Source organism: Fundulus heteroclitus, chromosome 15 (assembly GCF_011125445.2).
Source record: "Fundulus heteroclitus isolate FHET01 chromosome 15, MU-UCD_Fhet_4.1, whole genome shotgun sequence".
Taxonomy (NCBI): domain Eukaryota; kingdom Metazoa; phylum Chordata; class Actinopteri; order Cyprinodontiformes; family Fundulidae; genus Fundulus; species Fundulus heteroclitus.
Window position 1 is genome coordinate 1,669,993 of NC_046375.1, and position 17,282 is coordinate 1,687,274.

At 37.9% G+C, this 17,282-nt stretch overlaps 1 protein-coding gene across 2 annotated transcripts in view; it reads right to left on the reverse strand.

Annotated features, from left to right (window-relative positions):
- The window catches only part of fam184a (family with sequence similarity 184 member A), a 210,500-nt gene that overhangs the window by 30,984 nt on the left and 162,234 nt on the right, over positions 1-17,282 (reverse strand). For both annotated transcript variants that reach the window (XM_036147195.1, XM_036147196.1), the window contains exons 15-17: positions 13,158-13,311; positions 10,163-10,290; positions 90-274 (exon numbers count right to left, since the gene is read on the reverse strand). In XM_036147195.1, coding sequence (XP_036003088.1) covers positions 90-274; positions 10,163-10,290; positions 13,158-13,311 — 467 coding nt within the window. The remainder of the gene's footprint in view (positions 1-89; positions 275-10,162; positions 10,291-13,157; positions 13,312-17,282) is intronic.

The following is a 17,282-nucleotide window of genomic DNA, read 5'->3' on the forward strand; positions in this document are numbered from 1 at the left end:
TTTGGCCTCTTTGGACAACAAATTGCACGTGAAACTAAAAATCTACACCTTTTAAACTCTTGAAATGGTCTTGCAGGTCGGACTCTTACCGGATCTGCTGGTTGGCTTCGCTGCGGATCTTAAGCACCTCCTTGCCCTTCAGCTCCAGCTCTTTCGTCAGGGTGCTGATGTTCTCGTTGAGCGTGTGGATCTGGTGGTCCAGCTGGGCGATGTGGCTCTTCCGCCTGGAAACCTCCTCCTGCAGCTCAGAGATCCGGCTGAGCAGTTCCCGCTCCTGGGAGACAGGACAGGGGGAAGAGTCAGGGGTTTTCAACTCGTCCCTGCCTCAACGCACCTGAATAAAGTGGCTGAAATTATGCAATCAGGCGCTGCTAGGTATTAGTATATTCCCGTTTTAGAATGGCCCAGTCAAAGTTCTGACTTAAATCCTACTCAGAGTCTCTGACAAGACCTGAATATGAATGCTCTCCAGCCAATCGGATCCAGCTTGAGCTATTTTGCAAAGAAGAATGGGCAAAAACTGCAACTAAAAGCTAGTAGAGACATCCCCAAAAAACCCAGAACCGTAAAACACAGCAAGGGTCGGCCTACAGTGTTCCCGCAGGGAGGCTGAATACAAAACGTACTCAACGCAACGATTTATCCAGAGCTGAACCCAAAGGGAGAGCTGGAGTACCGGATTAACCGTTTTTTTCGGCTAAACCGATGGAGGAGAAGAAGAACCCAGGAAGGAGGCGAGAGACACGCCAGGGGCTCCATCACCAGTCGGGCAGTGGTACTTAGACTCCTGATGTATCTCAACACGAAAGCTCTCAACTACCGTATTTTCCGGAATATAAGTCGCAGTTTGTTTCATAGTTTGGCCGTGGGTGCGACTTATACTCTGGAGCGACTTATGTGTGAAATTATTACACATTTTTACCGGTATATCATTACACCTGTTATTTTCACACCAAACCGCAAGAGGGCGCTCTAGGCCTGTGTTGAATCAGACGTAAGCGACGTAGAAGCAGAAGTGCCGCATCTTCTACCTCCGGAGTTAACGGAGTTATTTGAAAGTGACACAGAGGATGAAGATTTCACTGGATTTTAGTTATTTGGAGTGACATGGGCGCTTTGGTTAACTTCTTTGCATGTTATTTATGCTATAGTTATCTGAATAGCTTTTAATATGTTACGTTAACATACCAGGCACGTTCTCAGTTGTGTCATGTAGCGTAAGCTAACCGTACAATTATTCAGCCTGTTGTTGCCTCCGTTTTATTTTTATTTAAAATTACCTTTCAAGATGACACGTCTGTTCTTGATGTTGTATATTATCAAATAAATTTCCCCCAAAATTGCGACTTATACACCAGTGCGACTTATATATGTTTTTTTCCTTCTTTATTATGCAATTTATGGCTGGTGCGACTTGTACTCCGGAGCGACTTATAGTCCGTAAAATATGGTATATTCGAATGAGAAACATGGTTCTGGGTTGTGAAAAAAAAATCCCAACTCTCCAAAGCTTGTTAGATCCAGTTAAATAAGATTCCCCCAACTTACAAATACAACAATAAGATTTCACGAAACAGTTTTGGCTCCGTCTGAACAACAGCGCTCCAAACCGCCTGATGACTCCATGTAAACATGACCAGCGAGTGAAATTACTCATGGTCGCCTGCTGAGCGCCTTTTTTTTTTTTTTTCCCACTTCTCGGCTCCTCGGGGACCCGAGACGTTTCTGTTGTGGCGTGAAACGGAGAGTATGAGCAGCGATTTGTCCCAGCTGGTGGAGGAGGCAGCGAACGGCGCGTGGGTTCAACGATGCGCCCACGTGAAGGCGACACAATGAGTCCATTATCGGGCCGTCACTTTAACGAGTGACGCATGGCGTTTGAAACCTCAACATGTTTTCCACTTTGTTTTTAAAAGGAGGCATTCTGGATCCAAAACTTCATTTACTGGGAGATCTGCATGTGAGAACGCCTCTGGTCTTTAATGTGGCTCTGAGTTTAGTTTACTGCTGTTAAAGATACATACAGTTGACCCCAGATTTAAAACATACATGTTTTTTTTTCTTTATCGCTTGAGGTCAAATCTGACTAAACTGTTTCAGAATACCAAAATATTTCTGTGGTAATTGAATAATGAGATTTTTTTTAATTATTTCAGTCAGAGGTTAATTAAGACTACTGTGCCTTTAATAGGTTAAGTTATAACATCTTAGGTAAAGGAGCTATAAGTAAGATATTTAATGTAAAATCAACCTAAATCATTCTCATTCCCTATAAACAATCAGTTCTCTCCATCAACAACATCTTAGTCACTTTTTTATCCTTTCAAACCTAGAGGTACGGTCCAGAACTACTTCGTTTCAGACTGTGTTTACTTCCTGGTTCCTGAGCCAATCACATGAGAGTTCCCAGGGTTCCCAAAACAGAGCGCAGCATTTGTTCATTTATATTGGATAAAGAGCAGCAGCCTGCAAACATGGAAGCCAGTGAGAGAAGCAAATCAGAAATACATCAGAATACAACATCATATTCATGTCCTGAGGAAGTAAAAATTACAACAGCAACACACCGTTTAAAAATGACATATTAGATTGTTGTGGTTGGCAAGCTGTTGTACCAATTTGAGCCACAAGGTGTCAGTATTACTCATAGCTCCTTTAACTAAAAGCCCACCTGTAGATGTATTATATATCCTGTTAAACCCAGAGGGTTTCAGAAGTAATTTCCACCTTAAAATACACAACTGAAATAAAACAACAATAACTAAATTGTGTTTATTTTGTGATTTATTTTTGATATCAATGAAGTCTGGTAATTTAATAAAAAAAATTGTTTTTACAATTAATTGTAGTTTATTCATCACGATAAAACGTTTTCCCCCCCCCCAGAACAAAGAAGCAGTAATTTAAATATTTATGTTATATTGTCATTGTAGATGGAAAAACTTTATCGGTCAGGGTTTATTTAGGACTAAAATGACCTTATCTTTAAATATACTGCTTTTTTTCAGCAGTTAAAAAGTTGTTTATTTTGTTCTGGTTTTGTAATATACTGAGAAAGAAATGTAGCTAACATTTAAACCTAAAACCCACAGACGTTGCCAGGTTTGCTGCTAGAGACAAACTGGGGCTTGCGTGCCAAATTGGTCTTCGTAATTAGAGACTTCAATAAGAGCGAACATCTAATCTGATGACTTGCATCAGGAGAAGCACTTAACATCATTAGAATTAGATTCAGTATTGTTACTGTCCACTGATGATTCTCTCTCACTTTAGAAGAAAACACTTAGTTTAATTTGAATTTATGAAGATCTATACAGATTTGGTTTCACTGTCTAAAAGCCATAATATTGTTTCACAAACAATTTTATCAATCCAACTCCTCTTTAAAAAAACTAAACTCTTTCTAACTTAATCTAATGTTAATGATCCCTGCAGCACAAAGACACTGTGGAAAGATGGCAAAGATCAAGATTTAAAAGTCTTTATTTCTCGTAGAACATGGGTGATCCAGTCCTGGAGAGGTACTATCCTGCAACTTTTACATGAAACTCAGCTGAGTCCCATAAACGGCTCGTTACAGGGCCTCTGCAGAGCTGAATGACCTGCTGGTTAGAGGCACTGATCTCTATTTATTCACTGGATTGCTGATTTGCCAGAAAAACTGAAGTCACTGGCCGCCATCTTGCTCCTCCCTACTCTCACAGAACCCCATAAGATTTGGTTGCAACGACAAGCAGTTTTCTGGCTGTGGGAAAATATTTCACAGGTAATTTTACAGTCAGTGGATGTACTAACACTATTAAGTACTAGGAAATAGAATATATATATAAATATTATATACTATACTAATATATATACATATATATAGGTATACACAAATATTACATTATACATATTATACACACATTATATATATATATATACATATATATAATATATATACACTATATATTATACATATATATACAATACCACACACACACACATAATATATACATATATATACACACCATATATACACACACACACACACACATATATATATTATATAATATGATATATATATATAGATATTATATATAGTATAATATAAATAACAGCAAAATATATATATATATATATAATATAAATAACATGCAAAATATATATATAAAGTAATACATATATATATATAGATATATATATATATATATATAATATATATATATACACATATACATATATCTATAATATATATATATATATATATATATATCTATATATATTATATAGTATAGATAGTATCTATTATAAAACTGGAAAATATTTCGCCACATGTCTTTCTTAGTACTTGATAGTTTTAGCACGTAACATAAAAGTATAAGCCATTTGACATTTTAAAAGTCTTAAGCCCCCCCTGAACATGAGAAAATCATCGTTACTGGAGGAAAATAGGGAGTACCAACATGGCGGCTGGTGGCTTTACAGTGACGTTCATTATATACGGCCAATGCACACTTCAGTATATAAATAGAAATCAGTGGTTAGAGGCTTCAGCCATTTTGTTCAGGTTTGTTGGAGCCAGGATGCATCTCAAGCATCTCTGTCCTACAACTTTTGGATGCATCCCTAACACACCATGTATAAAAATACTGAATTACCTCCTTGGGATGTCTATAGGTTTTGCAAAGGCCTGGTCATTAACCGCTACTTTGATTCAGGTGTATTGGAGCAGAGATGCATCCAAAAGAAGCAGGACAGTGGCACTCGAGGACTGGAGTTGACTGTCTCCGAGGGTGCATGAACTCTTCTATATGTCAAAGTGTCCAGGAATAAAATGTGAGTCCATCTGGCCGACGGCTGCAGCTTGGTCCAAACTGGGTCATCAACCGGACAGTGAACCAAAACAGCCAAAGTCCAGAGCTCAATCTGACGGATACGCTGTAGTGGGAGTTTAAGAGGGCTGAGCATCAACACCCTGCAGATCCAAATGAACTACGATAATCAGCTGTTTCTGCTGAAGGTGATTCAATATTAGGGTTTTATCACACTTTTCCTTTTCCACAGGCCAAATCTTTTTGACTGTGTCCAGATAGAAAAATCTCTGACGCTGAAAATAAGCGAGTCCCTTCTTTTTATCACTACGATAAATTAAAACTAATGAATCAATGAGAACAAGGACAGAATGAGTTTGATAGTGAGAAGGAAAGAAGACAGCAGCTCTTGCAGTGGAGAGAAAATGTTCTCTTAAACACTGAAAACGATAGAAATAAAACAGATTATATGATAGACATTAAAGCATATAGAAAATAAAATATCAGATCAGAACAAATAAAAATAAAACATGACCATGTGTACACAGACAACCATGAAGTGGAGTTTATTTGTGCTTCCGTACTGCAAATATAAAAACCCCATGTTTAATGCGACGCGCTAGACATTCAGAAAACTTGTTTATAAAAGCTTGGCGAGTTGCACTCTGCGCCGGAAAATGATTTCATTTATTTCCACGACAGAGTGATGAACTGAAAATAGCAGGAGGTGGAGAGACAGAAAGGATGGAGCAGGTTTTAATCCGGGGCAACCAAAGAGCGACTTCTGGCTCCAGAGAGATAACAGAACTGCTTGCTGTGTGACATCCCATAACACAGACGACACTTTTTTATTCCCAATCTCCTCTGGAGCCAGAAAATGTTTCCTCTGAGGAACATTTCCAGACTCAAGAAACAAGTCCTGTCACATTAGATCTGTGTATTAAAGGGCAGAATGATAAGGGAACTTTTCCCTCATTATAGCTACAACTTTCAGGGTGTTTGATTTGGATTCGATGTCAAATGCTAACGTAAAGCAGTGCATTATTGTGAAGTGGACTACTACTGATAGTTTACAAGCTTTTAAAATATCTGAAAAATGTAATGTACCTTGTTTTTAGCAGCTTCTGTGTGCCTGCTAACGAAAAGGATCCCCCAGGATTTTTAACGTTCTCTAATAAACCTTGGAGACCTTTAGCTGTACAGTTTAACAGCTGTAATTAAACTTAGAAACAATTTACACACAGGTGGATTTCTGAAGCTAGTTGGTTACAATGGATTTTATTTAGGGGTGTCAGAATAAAGACAGCAGAATTAACTCCCCTTTTTAAAGTAGAAAAAAAACACGTATCTTCTTCCAACTTTGTGTTGGGCTGTCACGTAAAATCCCAGTAAAGCACATTGGAGTTTGTGATTGTAATAATAGCGCCTTTTCTATTGCAACTCCCAAGATTTAAAGCCCCAGGCTTAATTTTTCCAGGGTAAACCAAATCCTGGGGCTTTTAAGTTTGATGCGTTTCCATTTGCTACAGACCATTTATGTAAATCAGCCCAATGACCTACAGGGAAGTAGTGAAAACTGCAGTACTCCTCCAGGCCAGCAGGTGGCAGCAAGAAGACATCATAGGCCAAACACACAAAGGCAGATGTTTTGCCTTGCTGCACACAACCCCACCTACAAAGCCCAAGGCTTGTTAAAGGTGCATAGCCATGTTTTTTTATACGTCAGTAGCTCACCCTTGTTGCATACAAAGTTTTATTAAATTTATATTAATCACAACCTGCTGGCATATTAGTTGTTATTTTGACGTTTTACGCTTTGTTTTTGCTGAGTTTGTTAGTAAATAAAGCCTTTTGTGTTTATTTTTAATAGCAGAGGAAGTATGTACTGAGCATGTGCAGCAGGGGATAAAACAAGGAAGTGACTAACGACTATTAGCATCTCCCAGCGAAACAATGAAGAACGTTCCAATATCCAGTAAAAACCCTGCGCAAAGAATAATAAAAAAAAAAAGATCCCAGAAGGGAAAAGCCTGGAACGTCACTGGGAATACTGTCTGAACGTTGGTGCTCACTTACGCAGACGCTAAACCTGCTGAGGCTCAGATGTAAATGTTCTGATATGAGGCTCTTAAAGTTGCTGTAGATCAATTTACTTAATTAATGACAGTTGGTCTTCAATAATGCCGAGCTGCCGCTTTACTGCGAGGGTCAGTCTGACATATTTAATATTTAATTTTGATTTATAAATTAAGCAAACCGGCATTATGATAGTTCTGCGATGCTTCCAGTAGATGGCGTTAGGTCTGTTTATATCTGGTCATCGCGCCCGGTGCTGGGGCTATATTTATCCACAACATCAACACAATATTGGGATGGATAACCTTATTTTATGACGTTCAAACAGTTTTTGGTCTTTTTTTTTATAAGCATAAAACGTGGCTATATACCTTTAAAGTCCAGGCTTTCACATGTAATGGAAAATGGCCTAATGTGACAAAACGTGAAGCTAACGTGAAATGTGAAGAAAGGCTCAAATAGCCAAGACAATATAAGGCAATTTTTGTCTTATTGTAAAAATTCAAGTTCAGGAAGACATTTGAAGAATGAAAAATAAATAAATATAGTGTTATATTTCACAGTTGATATGTATCTCATTACTGAACATGAAAGCAAATTAGAATAAAATATGAAATATAAAGAAATAAAGGTAGAAAAAGTTATATTTGTCCTTCCAGATCCATTCAGTCGTGTTTAATATACCTCCCTAAAAACCAATGAAGCTTATCTACTGGAGAGTAACCTGAAGAAAATGGAGTATTGAGCTGCCGGAGCAGAAAATCCTCGTTTCTACACACTTCTGAGGGTATATGTATTTCAGCTGCAGCAAAAAGAAGAAAATAAAACATAAAAAAAACTGCTGTTTAGTTATTGTTTGCAGAGCGTTAGCATGTTGCTGTTCTGAGGAGACAGCATGACAGCTGCTTTATGAGCTCGCTGAGATTTAATAAACCAATGTTTATGAGGTGTGTCAGACATAACTGTCAACAGACGCAATAATGTCCGCAGGAGAATGTGTGAAATTGACATTTTCAATTAGTTTTTACCCTTCATTTGTCTCCTGAAGCGCTCCATCCAGCCGCAGTCGTCATTACAGCAAAAATAAAAAAGCTGCAGCTCCGGCCTTATTTACTTTAAAAGGATGGAGGATGTTAAAGCGTGGCGTCAGAATCAGGTTATCGGCGCGTTTGTCTCTGATTTATGGTGTGACTGACAGTTCAGTTCAGACTCTAGCACATGGATATTAACCTTTACTGACTTCACATCGCCTTAGCAGCTAAAGCTGGGGGGTGGGGGGGGGGGGGAATTAAAGACAACCAGCTGTGCATCTTTGGTAGAACATCTGAATCACAAGGTGACGAAAGAGGAAGCCATGGTGTATGGGGGTAATTAGGATGATTTACAAGCAACGGTGGGAAGGTTGCCTGCAGGGCGGGGAGGGTGTGTGTGTGTGTGTGTGTGTGTGTGTGTGTGTGTGTGTGTGTGTGTGTGTGTGTGTGTGTGTGTGTGTGTGAGCCTACAGCGTGCACTCTCACTTCATCATTTAATAATTTCTCTACACTCGCTCACATTTCTGGGACTTCAGATGAGAGAAAAATGCTGGTAAGCAGTGAATTTTAAAGTATAAATGTGAGTAATACATGATGGAGGGAAACTTTATTTCCTGGACTGAGTAAATGTTTTATTCACTTTAATTACTTGTTTTTCTGTGAATACCTAATCTTGTAAAACAGAGATCAATTAAGCTAAATAATGCGTTGGCATTTCAGCTGAAATTCGCTAATGTAGCTGACATTCGTTTTCCATGATTAAAAAAGAAAACTATAAATATTTTGTTGCTTAGGAACTGAGTTAAACACCTGACAGGTTGAATTATTATTAAATGATTGTGCGGAAAGTACCTTAAAGCATTCACTAAAACCTGGTTTAATTGCATATTAGGACTTATGTATGCTTACATTACAAGCATAGGTGCAGGGGATATCTGTCAATCTGTGTAATTAGAAGACTGGAAGAAAAGTTTTTAATACTTTAATCCTGATCTCACTAAAAAGCAGTCAGAGAAGTAATAGACAATAACCATAGTTCAGTACATAATCAAGAAACTTACTGTGATTAGTTTATAGTTACAGCTGTAACCAGAAAAGATGGAAAAAAGAAGCAGTGGAGTAAAGTTCCCGTGTTAAAGAGCAACCCATAAATGTCCTGTGTGATTTTAATACAAAATAAGATCATTAGTAAATTAGGAACTAAACTAAGGAATCAGAAATGACCTGGACAGTCAGTAAAAGTCTATCTGAGACCCTGGTCCTGTTACTGGGGTTACTGATGTACTTCAGTGGCATCAAAACATTTGTTATTTTAATTTTTTGTTGTTCTAATAAACCCAGATTATGAGCCATCTATGGAGCAGTTACTGCCATTAACTTGTTACTTTTCTCTCACATAGAAAGTACTCCTAGGATCAATGTGAGCTTCTGTGCTTTCTGTGTCTCTGCTCTGTCTTCTCTAAGCCCCAGTGGGTGGAGGCAGATGAGCGTTCACACTGAGCCTGGTTCTGGTTCTGCTGGAGGTTCTCCTCCCTGTTAAAGGGGAGTTTTCCTCTCCACTGTCGCTTCATGCATGCTCAGTATGAGGGATTGCTGCAAAGCCATCAACAATGCAGACGACTGTCCACTGTGGCTCTACGCTCTTTCAGGAGGAGTGAATGCTGCTTGGAGACACTTGATGCAACCTGCTGGGTTTCCTTAGAGAGGAAACTTTCTGACCTGAATAATCTGATTTAATTTGACTTTATAAAGTGCCTTGAGATGACGTGTGTTGTGAATTGGCGCTATATAAATAAAATTTAATTGAAAAACATTTATTTCATTCATCTTCTCATGAATTTGATTCACTTGTAAACAGATCTTTTAGAAGCTATGCGGAAGCTTTGAAACTTAAATCAATGCCTGGACCTCTTCTTTTCTCTCTTCAGACGGTGACTGGGTGTTTAATAGTGTCAGACGGCTCTTCTGAAGGCTTCCTGAGACGTGCGCACGGTCCCGACTCACTTTAATCACGCAATCTTCCCGACAACCATGGGCGAGACGGAAAAAGGCTCGAGTGTTTGGGAGGATTCAGACGTGACGGGAGAGCCATTCATCACGCAGCTCCAGCAAAAAGTCATTAACGTCACACTGATCATTACAATTAAATGCTAAAACACAGTTCAGTCCGCAGCTGTCAAGCCCGGGATTTATGATTATATGATAATGAAAGCGTGACTAAGAACAATTATGGATGCAGACGGATGATGAATGAAGCTCTACCTGCGTCCGGTTGTTCTCCAGGGCTTTCTCCAGCTCGGCCTTGGCAGCTGCCGACTCCTGGTGGTGGGTCTGCCGCAGGTGTTCGATGGCCGACGCGTGGATGTGGTTCAGCTCGGACCGCAGGGAGGCTGAAGGAACGAAACGTGATGGAAGAGGCGTTACCTCTCATGATTTCACATTCAGGGACGCTGAACATCGCCGTTTCACTCTGTGCACCTGCTTCCTGTGGCTGTCCACCCAAAAAAAAAAAAATCTATCCTTTCATTACAAACAGTGCAAAAGTTTACAACAGAATAAAGACGTAGAGCCGGGAATGGCAAGTTTTTTTCTCTATACTGTATAACAGTTGAAACACGTGATTTGGGGAAGAGTATTAAATTTGGTCGAGGAAGTGATAATGAGAAAAGGAAAGTAATAAAAGGGTGTCACGAAGCAGGAAGAGGGAGACGGATGGAAGCAGCTCTGCAGTGTCAGGACCACGACATGAAGGTTAATGGAGGACCATTTATTACATTCTGGCACGCTACAAACTCAACCGTCCCCAGATATTAATGCCTCTTAGATATATTTAGTCTAACTCGAACTCCTCTGACTTTTATCTAATTTATCCTTTAAGCTTGGAAATATTTGAACACTGAGCCCAACCTGTTTTATTTAGAAAACTTTACCGCCTTCGTTAGAGAACGCCTAAACCGAGAAGCCAGCCTTAATGAGACAAGCAGCCAGGAGGCGTGGGGTAACTCTGGAGGAGCTGCAGAGGTGCTCAGCTCAGATAGGAAAACCTGTTACTCCTGAAATCTGCAAATCTGACCTGAATGGAGGAATATCAGGAGGAAAGCCGTGGTTTAACTCACTGCCTCTCCTAATTGGTGCGATCTGCTGCACCTGTCATCCTGGTGATTTCATTCACCTGCTCACCTGCCCTTATATACTCCGGTTATTCAGTCGGTCGGTGCCAGATTATTTGACAGCCTTATGGTGAGCTTGCCTTGCGTTTTCAGAAAAACTGAGTTTGATTTAAGCCTGTTTGCTGTTTTAAATCAAACCATTTTAATTCGTCAGAACAGGCCTAAAATTAAGGATCTGTGGCAAGACGTGAAAATGGATTTTCTCTATCCAGCATCAATCAGCTTGAGCCGTTTGTTAAAGAAAGAACAAATATATCAGCCTATTATTAACCCCTTAAGCCCAGAGGGTTTCAGGAGCAATTTCCACCTGAAATTAAATATCTGCGATAAATCAAGTACAGCTCCAAAGTTATGAAGTGTAAATGTAACTTTTAGTCACACTAAGGTGTTGAAAGATTATTGTTTTAGTATAACCACTATTGCATATGTCACTATGTCTGATTAAACCAAGGAAAAATCAAATTTTCTGAGCCTCACCTGAATGTATTTTTAAAATAAACACTGAAGAACTACATGAAAACCCTTTTGAAAATACAGGAGAAGCATCAGACTTTATAGATCCACGTCTTGACTATAGCTGCAGCAAACCTGGACTGAATCAGGTGAAGCATATTTGTTTCACAAAGGATTTAGTGGACAGTGTGACAGTCAGGCGGACCTTTATACAAATATGCCAAAAACTGTGCCAGATGTGTTTTTCACCATAAAAAAGGGAAGCAGGTGAAATAAAAGTGCTGATTTCCACTGTAGGACTCCTTCTGCACATGACAGCAGCTTTAGTGATAAGATTTACGTTGAGTTTTATTAACATTTCCCATTGTGCACAGCTTAAATCAATGAAATGAAGAGAAAACCCATAAATTATGACACAATTCTGAGAGCGGGCCCAAAGGCCTTAACGAGTTAATTGTTTATGTAATTTAGGTCTAACGACAAACAGTACAGGCTTGGATTCCTAATCCTACAGCGGTAGATACCTAGATGTTTTTCATTTGATAATTTCTATTCTATTTTTCTTTTCAATTTCTATTTTAACCATTAGTGACCATCTTTGCTATAGGAAAAAGTGTTTTACACAAGTGTCAAGTTGGCTTGTAGATTTCCTCCAATCTGAGATGCAGCTGACTGCTGCTTAATATGAGTAAGACACTGACTGCTCCTTACTACTCCACACATTCCCACCAAGCATGAAAGCGTTTAAAGTTAATCTTTACGGTAAAACACTTATCGCTGAAATCTATTTCCGCCTGTAATTGTAATGCATATATATATATATATATATATATATATATATATATATATATATATATATATATATATATATATATATACATACACATACATACATACATACATACATATATATATACATACATACATACATACATACATACATACATACATATATGCATACATACATACATACATACATATATATATGTATATATGTGTATATGTGTATATAACCGGGAAGTACACATGACATCATCTGCCTACTCCGATTTCTTTTGTATTTTTTTAATTCTTATTTTTTTTCTCATTTTCTTTTTGATCCACTGTATATAGGAAGATACACTGTGTATAACTGATGCACCCTTTCCTACTCCTGACTATTGACTGACTATTGAGCCGATGTGACAAGTGAATTTCTCCAATGTGAGATCAATAAAGACTATCTTATCTTATCTTAATTAAATATTCTTGGACCTGTGTGGCAGGTTAAAATAACTGCACTGCAAAAAGCGAACAAAAAATAAGCAAAAATGTCTTGAAATTAGTATATTTTTTCTTGATTTGAGCAGCTAAATTAGACTATTTGCCAACGCAATAAGACTTTTCCTCTTAAAATAGGAATAATTCATCACCATCATCTTATTTCAAGAGCAGAATTCCTAATTATCTTATTTCAGAGGTAAAAATGATAATTCCATTGGCAAATAGTCTTATCTAGCTGCTCAAATCAAGGAAAAATACACAAATTTCAAGGAAATTTTACTTGCTTTTTAGTTCCCTTTTTGCAGTGTGAAGGGAAATAACCTTAAAAGAGTTCATAGGCTGGGTAATCTTCTTCACTCCACAGCTCTCACCCAGCATGGCTTTGCCCTCGTCCTCCAGCTCAAAGCGCAGAGTCTGCAGCTCCTGCTCCGACTGCTGCTTCAGCGTCTCGATGCTCTGCCGGTGCGCCTCTCTGAGAGACTGCAGCTCTGCGTGGTGATGATGGCGCAGACGCTCCTCCAGCTCCTGATGGAGGCGAGAAGGAGGAAAACCACACTGCAAAAACTGATCTTAAAATAAGTAAAATGTTCTTAAAGTTGGTGTATTTGTCCTAGATTTGAGCAGGTAAATAAGATTATCTGCCAATGGAATGAGTATTTTAACCCCTAAAATAAGATAATTAGACATCCTGCACTTGAAATAAGCTGATAGAGATGAGTTGTTCCTATTTTAAGTGCAAAAATCTCATTCCATTGGCAAATCATCTTTTTTACCTGCTCAAATCAAGGACAAATACACTAACTTTAAGAACATTTTACTTATTTTTAGATCCATTTTTGCAGTGCACAGGGAGAACATGAGAGGAAAGTCAGGAAAGACGTTGCAGAATTTGCACTCTTGTTTGTTTGAACGTTTCGGTGTGTCAAAAGAAAGAAATGTGTCAAAAGAAACAGCAGAATGCATCTTGAAAGGGTTGTTTTGAAAGAGGTCAGCAGTCATCAGATCTGATCCGTCAAAGTTTCCCTCGGAAACATTCAGTCGCCGTCATTTCAGGAACTTGTGACCAGAAACAGCTGTTCTCTCTGCACAGCAAGCAAGTAGCTGATAAACTTCACAATAATCAGGCTTTCATTGAGTTTGGGTAAAAACCAAGGCAGGTAAATCCAATTTAATGATACGACAACTAGTTTAATAAACCAGGGAAAGGTTTCAGCTCGACGTTTAAAATGAAATCCCTACACTGCAAAAACAGAACTAAAAATAAGTAATCTTTTCTTGAAATTAGTATATTTGTACTTTATTTGAGCAGGTAAATAAGATCATTTGCCAATGGAATAAGCTTTTTGCACTTAAAATAGGAACAAGTCACCTCCATCAACTTATTTCAAGTGCATTATATCTAATTATCTTGTTTTAGGGGTAAAAATACTCTTTTCATTGACAGATAATCTTATATACCTGCTCAAATCAGGGACAAATGCACTAATTTCAAGAAAATTTTTACTTATTTTTAGTTCTGTTTTTTGCAGTGTAAAGATAAACGGCTAAGAAAGAAAAAAGAAATGCTTTTTAAACCAGACTTATTACAAAATACAGCAAAAGAATGTTTTTTTTTTCTAAGACCTTGAAGGCAGCAACTGCAGCTCACTTTTGGAGAAAAACAACTTGACGCTTAAAAGTATAACAAGATTAATGTTGCATATACTTATATGTTTTGTCACATTCAACACCTTTCAGACTTTACTTCAACATATTTCTGGAATTACATTTCATTTAGAAGATTAGACATGGCTAAAATTGCTTGAAATTCTGATTTCATCCTTTTCTGCACTGGGCAGCGACCAGCAGGCTATACACAGCTTTTTAACATATAAACACAGACGTTCAGAACGATTAAAGTTAGCAGTATATTATCTCACAAATGAATTCACAACGACAGCATCACCTACAGTATGGTTGTAGGCGGTGGTTGGGATATTTTTTTAAGGGTAAATGGAGTGAATAAAGTCACAGAGGTGAATATTTAGTTGTTTGACACATTTTTAAGGCCACAATAACCCCCATGATGTCCACTTTTAAGTGTTCCTGTATAATACGTCTGGTGCGACTGTTAATTACTGTTAATGAGGACGAGAAGGAACAGCAAAAGAGCCAGCGTAATGTTTAAATAAAAATATTTTACAACCACTATAAAACATGCTTTGGATTAATCTTAATTGTTTTTGTTTGATATCGTTTTTAATTCTTCTGAAGAAGCAAAAAAAAAAAAAAAAAAAAAAAGGAAAATGAAAGTAAAATCACTGTAGAATTCAGTTTGGTAAGATTTTGCACTTCGATCACAAGCATTAAAACATAAACCAGGTGTCCCGGTTCCCAGTAGAATATTTCAATCACTGCTTCAATTAGGGGGGCTTAGGAAGCAGGATGTTACTGCTGTTGACAAAATGCTTTCTGAATATCAGTTTTAATCTGAGCGACAATTAGTTCTTCTGTCTTTTTACAGTCATGTAAAGAAGAGGGCGCCAAAAACATGAGTCATGGAGGCTCATCAGCAACGGACCAATCAGCGATCACAATTTGTCCCAAAGTGTAGCGATCCTTTACCTACACTGCAAAAACGGACCTAGAAATAAGTAAAATATTCTTTAAAATGAATGTATTTGTCATTGATTTGAGCAGGTAAATAAGATGATTTGCCAATAGAATAAGATGTTTGCACTTAAAATAGGAACAATTCATCTTCATCACCTTATTTCAAGTGCAGGATGTCTAAATATCTTATTTTAGGGGTCAAAATACTCATTCCATTGGCAGATAATATTATTTACCTGCTCAAATCAAGGATAAATACACTAACTTTAAGAACATTTTACTTATTTTTAGATCCGTTTTTGCAGTGTAAAGGAGATGTAGACACTTTACCTCTGACAACAGAGGAATTTTGTTAAAAAAAAAAAAAACACGGGGAAAAATGGATAAAAGTTGTCAGATACGCGTGATCCCCAACATTTAGATGGTGGAATAAAGTTTATCAATGAGTCTAAGATGGATGAAGACATGCAGCAGCAGTGATGGACGTATATATGTCGATATATGTGTCGCAACTTCTGGTTGATCAGTTAACAGGACTTTGATTTTCAGAGCTTCAGCCTCTCCTGTTGCCGTTCCTGGAGTACTTGCTGCAAACTTGGTCGTCACGTTTAGTCTTTAAATGCTTTATCTAAAAAAAAAAATGGCCCTCTTCACAGCACACTGTCTGCTTTTTTAGTATCCTCTGTGTTTAACTTGAAATATCTCCAAACCACGGACATTTTAGCACCATCCCTCTATCTAATTTATGTCTTCTTCCCTTTTTTGGAGGATCAGCGAAACGATCTGTTGAGTTGCAGTGAAGTGCTGCCCAGGAGGAAAATCAAGCTCAACGTTGGTATCGGTGCAGAGTATCCGGTTGCTTTTACAAGTACGAGTATGAGTACTTGACGCTGGTATTGGTACACCACTGATTTTAAGTCGGGTATTAAAACTTGAGCTTTAACACCGATTTGTCCGAGGCTACCCTCACTGACATTTAATACATTATTAATTAACTTGGCCTTAGGTGCAGATTTATTCTAAACCTTCCTGTGTCATGTTGTAAAGTGTCATGTAACAAATAATTTATAGGTCCCTTTGCACTTTTATTTTATTTTTTTTGTGTGTCCTGTCTGGCAATGACGCAATAACAATTCTTGTCTTAATGCCAGAAAGAGCCCAACAGATTTTATTCTCGCAAGTGGAGCCTTATCGCTTTCGCCATAGTGCTCTGCTTGATTTATATATGTAAATAGTTTTATTATGTAGGGAATAATTCAGGTTTATGTGGACACTACATTAATAAAGCAGAAGAGGAGAGAGAAATGAGAAGGAAAAAAAAGAAAGGGAGAAAAGGTGAAAGAAAGAGGAGACAGTAGAGAGAGATTGACAAAACTTCATCAGTCTGCTTCATCACCTGCAAAGAGAGACGTAAAAAGAAGAGCACAACCAATAGAATTACAGATACGATACAGCAACACCTTGATACCATCCCTGAAGTATATACAGTATTTATCAACACGAAATGTATAAAGTGGTAGCAGAAGATAAAAACTGATGAATATGTAAGTACACTGCAAAAAGGGAACTAAAATTAAGTAAATTTTTCTCGAAATGAGTGCATTTTTTCTTGATTTGAGCAGGTAAATAAGATTATTTGCAAATGGCATAAGATTTTTGCACTTAAAGTAGGAACAACTCATCTCCATCATCATTTTTTAAGTGCATAATATCTAATTATCTTATTTTAGGGTAGAACTACTAATCCCATTGGCAAATAGTCTTATTTACCTGCTCAAATCAATGAAAAATAGACTAACTTCTGAGAAGATTTTACTTAATTTTAGTTCCCTTTTTGCAGTGTAGCGGGATCCAAGCACCTGTAGGTGTTTGTGAGCGTGCGTTTGTGTCTGTAAGGATTATTC